General features: G+C 44.9%; 1 protein-coding gene across 1 annotated transcript in view; it reads right to left on the bottom strand.

Annotated features, from left to right (window-relative positions):
• phf10 (PHD finger protein 10) overlaps positions 1–12430 on the bottom strand; it is a 43977-nt gene extending 31547 nt beyond the window's left edge. Inside the window, exons 1-2 of the mRNA XM_084307704.1 lie at positions 12311–12430; positions 11427–11536 (exon numbers count right to left, since the gene is read on the bottom strand). Coding sequence (XP_084163830.1) covers positions 11427–11536; positions 12311–12382 — 182 coding nt within the window. The 5' untranslated portion in view covers positions 12383–12430. The remainder of the gene's footprint in view (positions 1–11426; positions 11537–12310) is intronic.
• Between the last annotated feature and the right edge of the window lie 7771 nt (positions 12431–20201).

Genomic DNA, 20201 nt, shown 5'->3' with positions numbered 1-20201 from the left:
TGGCTCGCTCCACTAGTGAGGACTGGTCTCGCCCTCTGCTGGCGCGTGTGTGCACAACAAAACTCCGTTTTGACGGTATTGATTTTCAATACCGTCGGGATTTCTAAATACCCTGGTATACCGTAATACAGTCATACCGCCCAAGCCTACTGGCCAGCAGCGTAACTAGAGTAGGAGTAGGATATGTACAGATATATGTTAGATCCTAATATGAAAAAGTATATGATTGAATGTTCTGCTGTCTATTTTATGCTCATTTAAGTCTGCACTTTATGCATTGCTCTTGACCTGCCAATTTTTTGCTCATTTTATGCGTATTTGTTACTGCTGTGAAGCACTTTGAGCTTCAATATTTGTATGAAAGGTGCTATACAAATAAAGTTTATTATTATATATATATATATATATATATATATATATATATATATATATATATATATATATATATATATATATAGTATAGGCTGTCACCGACTAAGGATTTGGATAGTCGACTTTGGCCGAAATTTGCCGGTAGTAGACTACCCCCACTAATGCAAAAAAATGTATCATTCCATTTGGGCTGTGGGGGTGCTTAATGTCTGAAGGAGTCGACTAAAGGCTTCTTGTCCTCTGCAAAAGCATGCAATTGGTCCACTGATGGATACATCTTGAACAATCCCTTTTTGTGTACGAGAGCCTGTTTTGTGTTTTTATTATTGACCATCAGACTGTATTATGACCATTCTCTTGCCTATTGAACTGAATTATGCCCTTATTCAATAAATATTTGAAACGTGGCGAGTCTGAAACCCACCAGGCTCGTCACAATATATCTTTTTTTGCATTCGACTAAGAGGTTGGCAGTCGACTACGACTCCTTTCAATCGTTTAGTAGACTATTCAACTAATCGGGGTCAGCCCTATAGTATACAGCATTATTGTACATGCTATAATACAGAACTATGGGTTAATGCAGGTATATTCAGACAAATATGGGGAAATATTATGCTGTAAATATAAAAATGTAAATATGTGGTATATACAGTACTGTTGTAAATTATATCATACAGAGTATATGGGTAGGCTATAGTATGAGGTGGGTAGTAGTTAAGATTATAATGATTACTGTAACTGAGGGGTACAATTCCCTGACTGTATTGATAAGTATGGTATCATTAAACCACTACCGCTTTATGTACTTTAATTACTGGCCATACAGTACATGATATATAAATATGATGAACACTTCCCACAATGAATCGGTTCCACACAAAGTTGTAATTAAGTATTTATTGCAGCAAAAGGTACATAATATACTTCTCTATTTTACTTTGGATGCGCTTATAAGGCAAAGGAATGTGCGTAGGCAAATCAATAATGAATGTCCATTCTCTGGTTACGCAGGAGGTAATTATACAACCTGAATCTTAGGGAATTATATCTATGGTACACTAGTAATATATAGCGGGAGATACTGGAAGGGTCCCCCCGGTTGTAAGCCAGCAGGGGTAGAGGATCTGTCGGTAGTAGAGAGTCTGGTCAACGATGACTAAGGAGACTCCAAGTACAGGAGACGGTGCAATAGTCTCTTGATCCACAGACGAATACAGCTGTTCTCCGTAGACTGTAGCTCCACAGTGAAGAAAGCTAGCCGGCCTCAGGCTCTCTGAGGCGCAGACTCGACGTGGCTCCTCACAGGGTAAATCCCACACGTGTAGGCGTCGGCGATTCTCCGCTCCATAAATCACAGGACCAAAACAAATATAATCCAGCCGCAAAGGGCTATGTAGTCGTCGGGTAGATTAATCCAGTGTACATGTCCACACGGTTCTCGTCTAGGTCTCCTCGGGTGAAAGCGCCATGAAAGCAGCCCAGCCTGGATAAGCACTCTAGCTGGTACGAGGAAGCGTTGGTGATGCTGGTCACTGTAGAACTTTAGCCGCACGATACACTATACACAAATAGACTATTACTGACTTAATAGAAATATGTCGCACTCGACGGTATAGCGCCAAACTCGGACAATTCAGTTATTAATTCGCATGCGGTCTCAATGCTCTTATTTGGGGCCAAACAGGCCATACTTCACCGCACGGAGTATCGTGGGTGAGGCTTCAACTTATTGGGTAACTCTACTTCTGTATTCACCTGCGCCATATTTATATGCACGGCGAACAATCTAGTGCCAACCTCATTTCTGTCTCGTATTCCTGGGCAAGGCCGGGCATGTACAGACATGTCTTGACGGTAGCCTTGAACCTGACTCTGGAGGCATGGCCCTGGCGCCTGTGGACCGCTGTCCAATAGGAGAACGAAACATCATGGTCCGTACTAGGCTAAAGGGATATTCCGTGTATATGTACAAGGAATATACAAGGGATATCAAACGATATACAAATACTATGCAATATATATCAATCAATAAATATATATATTCGGTTTAATCTGATCCTTTGTAACAGCCGCCTCCTAATTAGTCCCACCGAATTAGCTAAGCAGAGACAGATTAACCGCACTGTCCACTACTCAATGTCTGTTGTGAGGGGTCGGGCAGTTCACAAAGTCATGGGGTCATGGTCGTCATCGATAGTATCGGGGAGCCTTGGCAGTTCTATTAGCCTCGCCACGGGTCGGGTGTAGATCCGTCCTTGGACGAGCACTTCGGCTGCTCGGACCTTTCCGTCGGCACCGGTGATCACTTTGCTTACGCGGCCAGCCGGCCACATAGCTCGGGGTAGTGACTGGTCGATAATCATGACGACTGTTCCTTCTGTCAAATTGTCTCTCTCTTTCACCCATTTCTGGCGGGTCTGTAGAGACGGTAGATAGTGGAGTAGGAAGCTGTTCCAAAACTTGTCAGCCAATACTTGACTGTACCTCCACATTCTTCGGCCGTTCGCTTCTTCAGGCCTGTACATTGTCTGTGGTAGCGCGGGGTCCAGCCGCCCCATCAAGAGTGTGTTGGGGGTGACTGGGTCGACATCTGCTACATCACTTGAGACGTAACCGAGGGGCTTTGAGTTCAATACTCCCTCGATCTCCGTGAGGACTGTCATTAGGACTTCTTCCGCCACGGTCTGGGCCCCAAGCACGGCGTACAGGGCTGTCTTTATTGAACGTACTTCTCGTTCCCAAGTTCCACCAAAGTGAGGTGCGTTCGGGGGATTAAACTGGAAGTCAATCTGGGATGGAGCGAGGTGGGTCTTAAGTTCTGGGCCCATAGCTTGGAAGCTCTCTCTCAGCTCTCTTTCTCCGCCTTTGAAGTTTGTCCCGTGATCAGACAATAATATAGACGGTTTGCCTTTCCGCGATGTGAATCTTCGGAAGGCCATAAGGAATGAGTCTGTGCTCATGGTTGGAAGGAGTTCTATATGCATCGCTCGGGTGGTCATGCATTTGAATACAATACCCCACCGCTTCTCGGTTCCTCTTCCTTTCTTTATGTACAGCGGGCCGAAACAGTCCATACCGGTGGAGTGAAAAGGCTTGTCGCCGAGTCGGAGGCGACAGGGAGGTAGGTCAGCCATCCGGGGTATACTGGGCTGCGCTCGCCACTTACGACAGTCTAGACAGGTTCGCTGGAAGCACCGCACTGCTTCTCTCCCTTGCAGTATCCAATAACGACGTCTGATCTCCGCGAAGACTCTCTCTGCCCCGGCGTGATGCACATCCTCGTCGTATTTCTTTATGATCAGCTCTGTGACCTTGTGTCGGCTGTTTAAGACTATCAGGTACTTGACGTCATCCGGTAAGTCTGGAGCTCTCCGCAGACGACCACCCACTCTGATGAGACCATGGGCGTCGCTCTCGGGGGCTAGGTGGAGCAGTCTGCTGTCTGATGGGACGGGCTTTGCTCCCTGTAGACAGTCTAGCTCATCGGGGAACGAGTCTCTCTGGGCTCGTTGTAGTAGAAGAAGTTCTGCTTCTTCGTAGTCAGCTGCTGTAATGTCAGTAGTGAGCTGAACCTCTGGGTGGTGCCACAGGAATGTCTTTAGCTGCGCACTCTCTAGGGTGAGGCAATCGTCTATGTCGGGGTCTGTGGAGACGAGTGTGTTCAATCCACAGAACATAGATTTCTTGTTTTCGGCCTCCTCTTTACTCGCTTCCCGTGGGGTGGGTGTAGGCCACTCTTCTTCCGGGAGCTTGAGGAACTCTGGCCCGTCACTGTATAGGTTGTGACGGGTGAGGTCATCCAGGGACATTCCCCGGGTGATGACGTCAGCTGGGTTGTGTTTTGTGTCCACATACCTCCAGCTTGCTACTTCTGTTAAATCTTGAATCTCTGTGACTCTGACTCCCACGAAGACCTTGTATCTGCACGAATCAGACCGGATCCATGTGAGTACTGTCGTGGAGTCTGACCACAAGATTGTTCTTTGCACCGGAATGGTGAGTTCACGTTGGATTAACGTGGCGAGTTGCGCTCCTGCTAGGGCTGCGCAGAGCTCTAGACGCGGGATAGATTGTTGCTTTCGTGGGGCTATTCTTGAGCGAGCCAGGATGAAAGCAGTATGTATTTCTCCTCCCTCCTCTCGGGCACGCAAGTAGGCCACCGAACCGTAGGCTACTTCGGAGGCGTCGCTGAAGACGTGCAGGTCCATCTGGCACGTCTCCGACCTCACTGTGGGTGGGAAGTAGCTGCGGCGTATGTTGACACCTGGGAGTGAGCTGAGTTCCGTCTCCCACTCTCTCCATGTGGATGCAAGGTGTTCGGGTATGGGGTCGTCCCAGCCCTGGTCCTTGTCCCATAACGCTCTTACAATCATCTTTGCCCTGGTGGTGTAAGGTAGAATACATCCCAACGGGTCATATTGTCTGGCGAGTGTTCTGTATACACTCCGTCTGGTGGTCGGTAGTGCAGTCGACCTTCCCTGCTCCTTGGTCAGGGGTGTGTGTTTATAATGGAGCGAGTCTGTTTTGAAGCGCCAGACTAGTCCTAATGTCATTTCTTGGGCTTCTCCTGGGATGGTCGCCATCCAGGTCTCGCTGCTTGCTGCCTTGTCCTCGGGGGAGAGGCTGCGCAATACTTGCGGGTCGCTGCTGGCCCACTGCCTGAGATCAAAGCCGCCTTTGATCAGGGAGGCGCGGAGCTTGAGTAGAAGGGCCTCGGCTTCTTCTGGCGTCGAGACGCTTTGCAGACAGTTGTCCACGTAGAAACTATTTCCTACACTTTGTCGGACCTCTTCATCAGCTGCTGGGTCCTCTGCGACGTGCTTTTGCAGTGCAAACGTAGCACAGCATGGGCTGCATGTGGTTCCGAAAGGGAGGACTTCCCATTGATAGATGGCCTGTTGCTCATCCCCGATCCTCTCTCTCCATAGGAACCGCAGCAGGGGCTTGTCCTCCTCCACTAGTCTCACCTGCAGGAACATCCCTTTGATGTCGCCGCTGATGGCCACCTTGTCTTGGCGGAAACGTAGTAACACGCCTAGTAGAGAGGGGCCGAGTGTTGGGCCGGGCAAGAGCTCTTTATTCAGATTTTGTGATCCGATCTGGTAGCTGCAGTTGAACACAATACGATCCTTGCCGTTGTGGTGGACTTTGTGGTGCGGCACGTACCATGATTCGGTCGTCTGATCGGCCTCTTTAATGTCAATTTTCTTTATGTGTCCCGCTGTGATTAGCTTGTTAATCTCAGCGCGGTACACCGTCTCTTGAGCGGGGTCTCTGGCTAGGCGCCGCTCTGTGTTCAATAGATACCGCTCCGTCGCTTCTTTTGGGGCGTGGAAGGTAGGCATACCCTCTCGCCTCAGGAGTGGAGTTGCGTATCTCATCACTCCGTTGACTTTGACTCTCTTTGTCCCCTGCTCGAGGAGGGCTATAGCGTAAATGTCTTCCTTGGAACGAATGTCTTTCTTTTCGTTCTTAAAGGGCATTGTCTCTAGTGTCCATAGCCTCTCGACATGCTGTAGGAGGGTGGTGTCTTCTTCTGTCACTCTGGAGTGGAGGCAGTTAGTGGCTGCTGTTCGGTTAAGAGACTTAGCGAGGGGGCCTTGTAATGTCCATCCTAGGCGGGTCTCGACTGCTGCAGGACAGCCTCTGGGCCCTGTGTGGACCCGGTCAATCGGGACGATGAGGTCTGCATGGTCGGAGCCTATCAGCAGGGTCGGGGTGGCACCGTCTATGAGCGGTATAGGTAGTTGACGCAGGTGCACATATTTATCCATCAGCTTGGCGATGGGGTAGGTGTACTGCGACAGGCCTATTTCTTGGCTGGTGAAAGCGTTAGTAATCCTATACCGTCTCTCTGGCTGCCCGCTTGCTGCGATAGTGAAGGAGACATTCTCGCCCTTTATCGTCTTTAGATCTCTTCTTATTGTCCGAATCGTCATCTGGTTTTCGCTCCCCCGCAGCCCCAGCTGGGCCGCAGCGGACGCGAGGAGAAGGGTCTTCTCTGACCCGTCGTCAAGGACGGCGTAAGTGTCCATGACCTTATCTTGGTAACTCAGTGTTACGCGGACCACCTTTAAGAGCACCCGGGCGCCCCCGCTGCTGGCGGGGTCAATGTACATAACACTTGCCTTTGTGCTGCTTGAGGGTGCAGGCTTTCTTCTGTTACTGTCGTGTAGGACATCTAGGTGGGCTCCGTCACACCGACTACACCTCTTCTTTAAGCGGCAATCGGCTGCCATGTGACTGCGCGCACATCGGTAACAGCGTCGGTTGGACTTTATCCATTGACTCACCTCGTCGGCGGTCATCTTCTTGAACGTGTCACATTGTGACAACCAGTGTTCCTTTTTGCAGTACGGGCACACCATCTTCCACTTCTCTTTCATCGAGGGGGTACTGTGGTTCTTGCTGCTCGGTACTGATTCTGATTGGTGCATGACGGTCACCAATCTGCGGCCATCGTTTGCTCTCCTAGGTCCCTCTCTGGAGCTTGGTGTGCTCCGCATGAACGTATCCAACCGTAGGCTGTTGACTTCTCTCGCCAGGAAGTCGGCTAGGTCTAGGAGGGATGGCTCGGGACCGTTAGGATCACGGTGGTCTCTTTGCCGCCTGAAGCGCTCTTGTCGGGCGGGCGGAAGCTTCTCTAAAATCCTCTCGACATTAGAGTTTGCGTACAGTTCGTGCATACCCTTTTCTCTTTGCGCCCCCAGCATCCCTACCAGGGATTGTACCTTGATAGACAGGTCATCTAGTGAGCGATTGTCTGTGGCTGGGGGTAGGCGGTCAATATGCCTTATCTCTTGTATTACGTAGTCCCATATGCGTCCATATCTTTGGTCGAGTGCTGCTAGAGCCGCTGTGTATGGGGTAGTAGAGGTGGCATAGGCCAGCGCTATATTGTGCGCTCGGGGCACCTTGAGGTGCTTCAGTAGGATAGCATACTTGTACGGTTCATCAGCTACATCGGACATCATTGTCTCTAAGCACATTCGTAGCTCTGTGTACTGTGCTCTGTTCTCGTGGGTGAAGTCCGGAAACGTCGGTGTGCCAATGTATGATGCCATGGATGACTGGCACATCGGTGAGCGTTGGAAGAGAGGCCTCCTAGGCGAGTCTCCTCTTACGCCTCTTGGTGGGCTGGTACCTGCTGGGTACCATGGCCCGCGTATCCAGGTGCTGTTCCTCGGGGCTGGTCGTGCGTCAAGCTCACCCGTGAATTGAGTCGGGGGTCTGTAGCGCAGAGCCGCGGGGGTAGAGCCTGGGCTGTACTGGACCTCCTGGTCCTGTGGAGTACTGTGCTGCTGTCGGGCTTGACTCTCCTCCTCTCCCTCTTCTTCTTCCTCTGGCAGGTCCTCTAGATCCTGTAGTCGTCTATTTAGCCTCTCCGCGGTGTAGACCGTTTCTTCCTTGTAGCTGGGTCTCACTTGGACCGGTCGGGGAAGGGGTTCGGAGGGGGGTATAGGCTCTCTCTGGTGGTCGGGCTCAGGGTCGCTTGATCGGGTAGGGGAGGGTGCCCTTGACCCTTGTCTTGACGAGGCCCTGGAACCCCGTGCGGAGGGAGGGGGTGTTGCCCTGGTGATCAGCTGCTCCATTATCTGCGCTTGTAATCGGTCGCGCTCGGCTTCGCGCTTGGTGAGAGCGAGGTTGCGCTCTGCTTCTCTTTGGGCACCGGCAGCGGCGCGCTGGGCTTCGGCGGCGGCGCGCTGGGCTTCGGCCCGGTCCCTTACCATATTCTCTTCCGTCTGAAGGCGTCTAATCTCTAGACGTATACGATCTTCGTCGCTCCGTTGCTGCGCCTGAATGCGTTCTCTTTCCATGGAAGAATGTTCGCGCTCACTAAGCGTCTGTGCTTGGAGTCGATCGCGCTCTGTTGAGGCTGCTAGGCTGGCGAGGAATGCCTGTGCCAGCATCTTGTCCGCCTCGCTGGGGGAAGACGCTGGTTGAGGTGATCCGCTCCTGGCAGTACTCGTTGGAGATCTGTTCTCCTGTGGCGAGTCCTGGAGATCCATCTCCGGGGTGCTCTCCTCTTCTTGTAGCGGGTAGAGTTCCATCCCTGGAGAGCTGTCTTTATCCTGGAGCTCTCCGGGGACTACTTCTTCGGTCTTGGCGGGGGGTAAAGTCATGTCGGGTCCCTCCTGGTCCCTACCGTGAGCTTGGTCAGTTACGTTAGAACCCACTAGGGCCTCTATTGGCGGGGTAGCCTGGTCGATAGGGTCGGACATAATTTTACTATCTACTTTTTCCGTGTTTACCGTCTGTAGAAAGCTAGGTAGTATATTGGCAACGTAATCCTCTAAGTACTGAGGTGTCTGCCGTCTACGCTGCGGGCGATCTACTTTAGGAGAACCGTTTTGTGGAGTGGTCATCATAGGCCATGTCAATATTAATACCACTATATTAATATTACACTAGTTACCCTCCGGCTCGAAGGACCAATTGTAACTGAGGGGTACAATTCCCTGACTGTATTGATAAGTATGGTATCATTAAACCACTACAGCTTTATGTACTTTAATTACTGGCCATACAGTACATGATATATAAATATGATGAACACTTCCCACAATGAATCGGTTCCACACAAAGTTGTAATTAAGTATTTATTGCAGCAAAAGGTACATAATATACTTCTCTATTTTACTTTGGATGCGCTTATAAGGCAAAGGAATGTGCGTAGGCAAATCAATAATGAATGTCCATTCTCTGGTTACGCAGGAGGTAATTATACAACCTGAATCTTAGGGAATTATATCTATGGTACACTAGTAATATATAGCGGGAGATACTGGAAGGGTCCCCCCGGTTGTAAGCCAGCAGGGGTAGAGGATCTGTCGGTAGTAGAGAGTCTGGTCAACGATGACTAAGGAGACTCCAAGTACAGGAGACGGTGCAATAGTCTCTTGATCCACAGACGAATACAGCTGTTCTCCGTAGACTGTAGCTCCACAGTGAAGAAAGCTAGCCGGCCTCAGGCTCTCTGAGGCGCAGACTCGACGTGGCTCCTCACAGGGTAAATCCCACACGTGTAGGCGTCGGCGATTCTCCGCTCCATAAATCACAGGACCAAAACAAATATAATCCAGCCGCAAAGGGCTATGTAGTCGTCGGGTAGATTAATCCAGTGTACATGTCCACACGGTTCTCGTCTAGGTCTCCTCGGGTGAAAGCGCCATGAAAGCAGCCCAGCCTGGATAAGCACTCTAGCTGGTACGAGGAAGCGTTGGTGATGCTGGTCACTGTAGAACTTTAGCCGCACGATACACTATACACAAATAGACTATTACTGACTTAATAGAAATATGTCGCACTCGACGGTATAGCGCCAAACTCTGACAATTCAGTTATTAATTCGCACGCGGTCTCAATGCTCTTATTTGGGGCCAAACAGGCCATACTTCACCGCACGGAGTATCGTGGGTGAGGCTTCAACTTATTGGGTAACTCTACTTCTGTATTCACCTGCGCCATATTTATATGCACGGCGAACAATCTAGTGCCAACCTCATTTCTGTCTCGTATTCCTGGGCAAGGCCGGGCATGTACAGACATGTCTTGACGGTAGCCTTGAACCTGACTCTGGAGGCATGGCCCTGGCGCCTGTGGACCGCTGTCCAATAGGAGAACGAAACATCATGGTCCGTACTAGGCTAAAGGGATATTCCGTGTATATGTACAAGGAATATACAAGGGATATCAAACGATATACAAATACTATGCAATATATATCAATCAATAAATATATATATTCGGTTTAATCTGATCCTTTGTAACAATTACAGTGTAGGGCAGTTGTAGACAGTGAAAGTAGGTACCGGTAGGTATAAATTAAGTATGGGCAAGCGTTCAGAGTCATACAGTATGGGTAACAGAGTTCAGAGTCGTACAGTATGGGTAGCAGAGCCGGCCCTAGGGTATAGGCAATGGAGTCAGAGTTCAGAGTTCATATGGGGGGGGGGGGGGGGGCTGTCAACGTGGCACGAGAGTTCAGAGAGGTGACATCTGAGGGGAATAAGCTGTTCCGGAATCTGCTTGATCAAAGATTATAATCAAATATTTGGTGGCCGGCTCAATCTTTTATTCAATCATTTGAAACTGTACTGTCAATACTTTCCCCTTGATCTCTCATCGACAACAGTGGTTCTAATCCTGGGGATTAGGACCCTCAAGGGGGTAGCAAGATGATTTGGGGGGTTCAGGAGAAGATATATAAACATATATTATCATGTTTATAATTTGTTATTATAGTATATATATATATATATATATATATATATATATATATATACAGTACCAGTCAAAGGTTTAGACACACCTTCTCATTCAGTTCAATGACAAGGTGAAATTAACCCTCCACCAACCATTAATCAGGCAAGTATCATGAAAAGGTTAAGTCTCTTTAACACAAATAATAGAAAATCTAATCAAATCGTGACCTCATAATCTAAATGCATATTGACTCTGAAAATGTGTCCAACTGTCCATCATTGCACCCATATTATTGACCCTTTTTTAATCTGCATCTTGGTCTGATGGCCCCCAAATTTGCACCATGGCATTTGTGGATGAAATGACAACACAACGACATAAACCAACCCAACTGGACAAACAATGTGGCCTGGCCTCTATGGACTGCACGTATATAAATGTACTATATATATATATATATATATATATATATATATATATATATAGCACTTTTATCCAAAGTGCTTTACAACTTATGCCTCAGATTCACCCATACTCTTACACATTCATACACCGATGGTGGATACAAGGTGGCAACCTGCTCATCTGGAGCAGTTAGGGATTAAGCGTCTTGCTCAAGGACACTCTGACACACTGGCTGGGGGAGCCGGAATCTAACCGGGAACCTTCCGTTTACCAGACGACTGCTCTACCTCCTGAGCCACTATCGAGGTACTCATGAACTCGGAGGAGTTGAAAGCCTCTTAAGAAATGAGTCATAATTACCCAGCAGTCTGTCCAGTAAACTAAACTGTCTCCTGCTAGCTCTCACCAGCACAACACTAGAGGACATTGAGTCAACCCACCAAGGCTCTTGGCTGGAAGTGTCACAGCTACGGGAGCTGTCCCCTGAGCCCATCCTCCTCCTCTTGGGAGGCTGACTGCCATCGTTGGACACCTCCTCTATTACATCCTCCTGTAAAAGACAAGAAAAGGGAGATGGAAAGTACAAAAACGACCATCTTCAGGGCCCAGGAGTTCAAAACTTGTAATCCCTATTGATTGATTGGACATTTGTATTAAAAGATTGCAGAATGGGTACAGTACAGTACAGCTCAATACACACAATTGTTAAGGGGATGCAGACCAGAGAAAGACTTTCGTCTTGTTTACATCAGGGTCCCCCATTTTCAATTCATAGTGACATTTGATTTATACAGGTGTATGTATATATACAGATTTATATACATACAGGTATATAGTACTGTTACATTTGTGACATATATGATATGCAAATATACAGCACTGTTACCCATAGATCCTGACAGAGAGTATACATATGATGGAGAGGAGACTATACATTAGGCGGGGGTGGGTGGGAGAGAAATATACATATACGTTATATACAATATAGCGTAGAAGACGTTCAAATATGTTAATAATATGGGTGTATTCCCCTTCAACGCTAGCTTAAGTGCGCCCTGCCACAGACATGGCATAACAATAACAAGCTAACGTGCGTGTCAGAATTCACAATAATAACAGCACAACATAAGTGACGTTACTTGTTGTTTATAAACACTGCGGGCACGTAGTGAGCTAACAGCTAACGCTAACTAGCTTGCGACATGACAGGAAACAAAGGGGCGATGCTAATGTAGCTAGCAGGCAGTAAAACAAATACACAGCTTCACATGATAAACAGAGCGAACGTTAGCTAATTACTTTTGTTTCTGTGCAAAGTAGCTACCTTCATGGATTGTGCCCCCGGAGTTGGAGGATTGCTGTCGCAAGGCGGTCTGACTGGGAGGACAGTAGCCATGTTTAGCTAACGGTGGACGGTGCTTCAGCCGGAAGATCACCGACTCCCCTCAGTGGAACACTCGGGTTAGCAGCGCCCTCTAGCGGGGTGGTCCGTGTACGTGTTGATAGCATAGTATGGTTGATAGTTTCAAACTATTAGTTTGTTTATTGGTTTAAACGTTAGAGTTAGACCAAAAAGGATAAAAACGGAAATACCATTTTTTTTGTATTTTCGTTTTAAACCTAAATCGAAAAAAACTGAAATACGGAGCCGTTTTTCGTATTTTATTGTCAGAATCAAAAGAAGAAAAAGAGAAAAGCACATGGGCCATTTTTGGTTTTTGCCCATTCCTTATTTCATTATTCCTTTTTGATTTGAAGAATGAAGAACGGACCAAGTAGGTCCGTGTACACCCAAGTAAATAGATCAAAGTAAAAGCCAAGATGGCTGGTAAATGGCTTCTTTTTTATAGCGCTTTAAGTTTTATCCAAAGCGCTTTACAATTTATTCCTCACATTTGACCCATTCACTCACACATTCACACACCGACGGCAGAGGCAACCATGGTTAAGTGCAGGGGTGTAGTGTCTGCTCATGGGACGCGGTAGCACGGCGTTCCACCTCCTTTCTGAGCAGAAGCATGCATGCGCATGCACACAAAAATGCTTTCCACAACTTTCACTCGACTCGTCGTGCCGTGCGCCAAGTACCTGGCTACTTGTCTTTGCATAACAATAGCAAAACAATAGCATAACAAAGAACGAGAAGAGCAAAACCAAAATACAAGCCCTGTCCCTGTACCAATTGGTGGGGGTTTGCTTGAGCTGTGGAACCTCTCACAGAGGTTGAAAAGGTGCTGGAATGGTGCCACCAGTTGTCCAGCGCACGCCTTGAGCATCCTGGGGTTGGTGTTGTATGGTCCTCTGGCTTTGTTCATGCTGATTTTGGAGAAGTGGAGTCGTAATATCAGAAGTGCCTGTACTCTGTTTAAATAACGCCACATGCACGCGCGCTCCCGCCGTAGCAGGATGTAGCCTTCAATATATAAAGAAATTATATTGTCAACAGATATGGTTGAAAAACAAACAATGTTTTAAATGTAATTGTAGATACAATATTGTAGTTACAATTTCTTTAATTGAATTAACTTAAACTAGAAAAGTAAATACAAACTAAATTAACTAATGTAACAAGGAAGAAGGACAGTTTCCTTCTGAAGCACAACTTAATGCCTCATCCTTCCAGTCGGGACCATTAAGTCACATAGTGAGAGCTCCACAGCTCAAGCAAACCCCCACAGGGCTTGTATTTTGGTTTTGCACTTCTCGTTCTTTGGTATTGTGGGGTAAAATCAATTTATTTATGTCCCTAAATACATTTATTCATATCTTCCTATTATCAGGTCTCAGCCTGTATTTATTTGAGCATGTCTGTGGCCTGACTGAGGTGTCACAATCTATTTGTTACCGGAAGGGTCACTGCAGCTGTTGGTAAAAAGCCCCACAGCCCCAGAGGCCCAAGAACTGATGAGGTGACGGTTTTGGCTGACCACTGACAGGGAGCATTGTCAGGATCTAGAATAATGTATAATACCTATGAATCAATCCATTTATCAATTATAAAAACCATAAGATATCTACAAATGTGTGTACCATTAAAATGTGTTATTATGATATGGTATTCTAGACCCTTGTCATTTCAACTGTTTACCTTATATAGACATTGTTTAAAGTCCAGAACCTTTCTTCATGCTAATTTGGAAGAAAGGCACCTCATTCGCTCAGAACACCAACCAGCTGACTATAAAAATGACAATCTGATTCAGACCAGGAGACTTCTGCTCGGCCTTCACCAAAGCTAAGTTGGAACTCTCCACTCTCAGCTGTTTGTGTAAATACTCTGTAATATTGAATATTCACTCTGTAATAAATATTTGATTGCTAACACCCTCTCCTCATCTTTCAAGGTCAATAAAAGAATATGCCTTATCAGATGGTGACCCTGACATGATTGACCTTGACGTTAAGGACGGACGAAAGGCAACTGGCGAACACTCGTAGAAACGGATCCATATAAAAACGGTGAGCCAGAGCCTGTTTAAACTCAAAATCTGCATAGATTAACTATTGTACATTATAATCTACGAGTGTTGGTCAGAGGCCCTGTCCGTGGGGTGATTTCTATAATTGGCTTAAGCAAAATGGACATATCAGCAAAGGAGTGAATAGACAATATTACAAACCCCGGGTTTTCTTATTTTCTATTTTTAAGTCCTGTCGAAGGCCTGCAGCAGTACAATTAAGAAATCTCTCCAGAGGTCTATAGGAAAAGACCATAGTGTAACCCGGTAACCCAAGACCTCACGGAGGCCTGGCTCTATACAGGGACTAGAACCCTGGTAGGAGGAGACCATAGTCAGTGTAAACCATAGTGTAAACCGGTAACCCAAAGACCCTCAGGGCCTGGCTGTAATACAGGGACTTGAATCCTGCCAGAGTTATTAGTAGACGAAAAATAGGATTGCTGTTCTGGAATGCGTTGGAATTACGAGCAGATTACGAGCGAGCGATTGATCTGCCTCGCTTAGTCCTGTATTAGTCTCTAAATTGCGTCAGCCAACTGCATCCTAGTCTGCAAAATAAGCTTAGTTCGATTAAAAAGGTTAGTGATAATCTTGATAATCTTAACTGCATGACTTGTAAACAGAGAGTAATTGGGTAGGTATTATTATATGTTCTGATGGTGTGAGCAATGGCTCAGAAGCAGTGGTTTTTAAACCTAACAGTGTCTATGCCTTGAAAACTCATGGAGTTCTCAAGATCAGGTTACATTGCAGTGATTAGGGAAGGGTGGGTTAAAAGACGAATCTCAACAAGAAAGACTGGATGAAATAGACATTCTTGATGTATTTGATTCTATCAAATATTAATAGAATTGAAGTCAAAAGCATTCAGAGGTTTCAAGATTTACACAGGGGAAAGGGGGAAATAGCATATAGGCTTGACTGGCGAATTGGCAGAAGTTGGCATAAGTTGTTGTCTTTTCTAACAAGCAAGCACACACACACACACACACACACACACACACACACACACACACACACACACACACACACACACACACACACACACACACACACACACACACACACACACACACACACACACACACACCGGGCATTATTGCCCTTAGCGCCTATAGTGCAAACGGATTACATATAGGAACACACATCTATAGCATGACAGTGAGATTTATGTATGAGTCTGGAATACATGATGGGGGAATGCATGGTGGGTGTGAATAAATGTTGTTGGGTGTGAATAAATGTGGAATTTGTTTTTTGTCTAGCCTATGTTTGAATAGAAGATCCCGGGAACAATTAGTCGTGAATAAATGTCAAAAAGCTCCTTAGTTAATTGAATAGCCACTAATCACACCTTGTTTTATTAGTTATTTTGAGCATGGCTCAGTGCAGTAAGTCAGTGTGTATACACTGTAAGCATGAAAAGCAGTTATTTGCGCCACAAGTAATACGATCTCATAACAGGTCACTCACCTCAGACACCTCACACCTCCCCTGTATTCTTCAAAATCACCCTTTCACAATCGGTGTAAGCAATGTTAATATGGACTTCTGTTATGTGTGAGTCAATGATCACACCCGGGTTGTACCAAAACGTACATACATGTCCAAAACACTCGCTTGTTAAGAGTCCACACAACTGTTCGCTTGCGTATATACAACAACAACATAACTTCCGGTGCCCGTCGTAACTTTTCACGCTGTCACACTTTATTCTTCAAACGTACTTCCACTCTGACACAAGGCAGCCAAACCGGAGTTTAGCCTTGCTAAATTGAGCACACAGCAAGCTTCCGGTTTAACAAAGTAAAAGTCCCATAGATCATTACACCGTATAACTAAAACATTGGAAATCTAAGTTCCTTTATAAAATTATAATTAGGAAACTAAATTGGATCCTTTACAGTCTGTAAATAACATTGGTCCCATCACTCAAAACATTTATTTCCGTCGTTTTCCAATCGCCCCCCTCGCAACAGGAGGTGGTGGTGGGGGCTAGATCCATTATTGTTTTTTGGTTGTATTTGTGGACGTCAGGCGCAGCTGTCGTCAGGCCACAGCACCTCTAGCTAAAACAGACCAGAATAACACACTAACACTGCCTCTCGCAACTACAATTAAAAATGTATTTGGCCTTTTAAATGTTAAATAACCTCCTTTTCCGCGGCGCTACGATAAGCGATGTGTGGCTAAATCTTTCATTATCAAGAACTTCCTAGAAATCTGTGACAGATGCGCACCGAAATACTGCATGTGTGGATTTTAGAATGCCCTGAATGTAACCAGCGTGCAAGTGTGTGAAGTGAATGGTTCGGTCACGTGTGAGGAGCAAGTTGTGGGTTCTAAACAGGAGGACATCAGCTCTCCTAACCAAATGGATGAAACCTTATTATTATTTATATAACAAAATAATAGCTCTTTTCAGGTCATACTGGACAAAATAAAGAACTGAAATAATATGAATACCTTTTCTGTATTAGAATCCAGCTTTAGAATATATATTTGTGTCCAATGTAATATGAATGGTAAATTATTATATCATAAGCATCTTATGTCACCATAAATCAAGCCAAACCATATGTTTTAGGAATAAAATTGTTTAAAGTTATTTCAACACTGCAATCAAAATGCTCGCCATACACAGCTTTATTAGACAGAAATATATGGCCAAGCTTTGCACGGTTGCACTGCACCTCCCATTCGTAAGTATATTTGCAATTGCAGTTTAATCTATGTTGTGAGCTAAATCAACATGGCTGCAGTGACCAGAATCAAATCGGTCCGCCTCCTCTGGTGATGGGGGAGCCACACACAACGCAGTCTTTCAGGGGGAGCCACACACAGAGTACCGTAGTATTCTGTGAGATGCACCAGTCAATTTGAGTACAATTATGGTCCTGCTAAAACTAAAATGAGATTAGATTAGATTATACTTTATTTGTCATTATATATTGTCATTATATATGCATAAAAAATTCTGACTCAAACTTAAGGTGCAGTAATAAAATCACACAAAATAGGACATTAGTCATGCTATGCTGAATAAACTCGATAACCCTTAGTTAATTTAATAGACTTTTAAGGCTGTTTGTTCATCACTTATCACAATAAAATACATGTACTTTACGGTAAAATGCTTGCCCCGGAGAGTGTTTTTACAGTATAGAAAACAGTGAATAGAAAAGAAATGCCGTAAATCCTCTAATAGTGGAGAGGACGGGCCTCTTTGATAAATGCAGACAAAATAAATATAGGCCGGCTTCCAATACAAGGTTGCATGATCATGCCATGATACAGAATGAGATAAACTCTTGGGAAATGCAGGTTAAGCACTGTCTCTCTCTACCGTTCCCACACTCTGACCACATTAACGGGTTTCCCTACTCTCCAACTTCAGTGGGTGAATTACGTTAATCAATATTTAAATAATGTTAGTCTAAATAAATGAAATTAAGGCCTGCCTCTTATATAGGCCTCTAAAGGCCTGGTGCTCTTTGGAGCTGAGGTAAATACAAGACCCGTCCAATATTAGAGAAGATACGGTATATTATACAATACAACATGCAATCTGAAGTATGACTTAAAATCTAAATACAGTGAGGTACAATGCAGACAATACAAAACTTTAAGGTAAGGTGCAAATGAGGTATGAATATAGTACAAATCTCTTCAATAATAGATAAATAGAATGTAGTGTTAAAGTGCCTAAAGTTAGTGTTAAGGTGAGCGTTTGTTTAAAAGATGGCCTGGGAAATTAATAGAAGTTTAAAGGACAAAAGATAGACGTGTAGAATAACTACTTCCCAAAAAATAATAGATTATCCAAACGTCAAGTTCCAATACACTATCCTCGGAGGGGTGTGGTCTGCGTGCACAAGCGCCTGTGTGTCTCTCTAGCTCTGAGCAGACAAATAGACGCAAGGCATTCTGGAACTTGTATTTCTACCAACTAATGTGACGATGGACGTAAATAATAGTATCTCTTGGCTTTAATGTAATGTAAATGTAAACAATAATCGATATTAACATATAAAATATAATTCATTAATCTGGCCTATTAAGTTACAACCAATAGAAGCACAACTTTGATGGGTGGATTGATTGATTGAGTATTGACTGCTGACTTGATGAATGGGGTGTCTGATTGATAAATGGATGAGTGGTTGACAATTGAGTGACAGAAAGTAATTGAGTATATTTTTAGATCAACTGTGAGTAAGTAGTGCATTGCGGATAAGTGATTTACATCATAATTTATATATTGACGGCTGCTTCCTGTTGTACTGATTAGATGCTGTCATTCTTGGCATAGTTAAATCTCATTATGAAGTGTTCAACCTGGTTGACACGGAATTACAGCTCTGGGGGACTATTGATAAGGGATGTATTAATATGATGGACTACAATGGAAGTAGTCAATTGTTGTCCTGCCTCTCTCTCGCTCTTGCCCTGCGTGTTCAAACCATGTCAGGGATGGACGCGTTATGTTGTCAGACGGTACCGCTTTGGTTCAACATTTTCTTTCTACCAAAAAACGAATGTCCTTTCAAGGGAACAATTATCAAGACGTTTTGTCTGGACGAGTCCAAAAATTCAACGCAATGACTACAGTGGAGCTAGGATTTTCTGGTGAAAAGATGGCCGCCGGCAACCAAATTCAAGTTAAAGGGGCGTGTTTAGCCTCTATTCTGGCCGGAAAAGATCCAAACTAACCTACCTGTACTGGTTCATCAAAAACTCTCCTACCTATACTGGCCCATCCTAACTTACCTATACTGGTCCAATTGTTCATTAAAACAGGGTAAAAGAGGGGTTCTGATTAGGGGGTAAATACGGTAGGCTGGTTGACAACAGCAGCTGACCAGTGTCCAGGGACCTGGTCTCCTTTAGATTAGACCATTCTGGTAGTCATGGCACGATCGATGTCACTCTCTTTTTGGGAAAAGGTATACTGCAGTTGAATTTAGGTTTTTCATGGATCGGGTAATCAATCAAAAAGTGCATCCTATCATCCTGTCCTATAATTCCATATCTTAAGACTTGGTTCCGATACAAATTAGAAGACAGATAAAATAATTGATATTACCTAATTTTGGCCAAAATTAAGTTATTTTAATTAAAACTGGTATTGCGATGCTTGGAAAGACAATACATTTAAAATAGGATAAAACCACAGGGATAATTTGGAATGAATAAATAGCTTAAGTATCTTTCATTTACTAGGTTTAAATAATAAGGTCATCACGAAAGGGGGGTAAACCCTGAATTACCTTATTGTGCTCTGTTTGTCTGTCTGTTTGTTTCTTTAAGTGAGTCATTAATAAGTGTTTCAATGTGTATCTGTTTTGTTCCTTCTGCTTTTGAAAAATTGAGGAAGCTTGGAAGTAAAGAGTGTGAGGAGAGTATTGTAGGAATATAGAAACCTTTGTAGCACCTTTTTACATTTGTTTATAGGTTCAATTTGATTACATCATTGGAAAAAGAGATGGAATGTAGGAGAGCGATTAGAATAATATTAACAATAATAATTTGACATGGTTGTTCCGTTACCGCGCAGTTTAGATTAAATTCTCGGGTTACTGTTTTCAGTGGGAGTAAATTTAAGGTAAATTTAAAGGGGGGGGGGGGGGATTCCAGGGACAGATACTAAATTAGATTAATTTAGAAAATTAAGAATATATAGACAGAGAATGCCACAATAGGAGACTTTATGGGAAATAGTTCCTAATTAATGGTGGCTATACTTCACTATAT

This window comes from Notolepis coatsorum (genome assembly GCF_963971535.1).
Source record: "Notolepis coatsorum genome assembly, chromosome: 2".
Taxonomy (NCBI): domain Eukaryota; kingdom Metazoa; phylum Chordata; class Actinopteri; order Aulopiformes; family Paralepididae; genus Notolepis; species Notolepis coatsorum.
The sequence above is the reverse complement of the archived record's forward strand: the minus strand, read 5'-3'. Positions and strand labels throughout refer to the sequence as shown.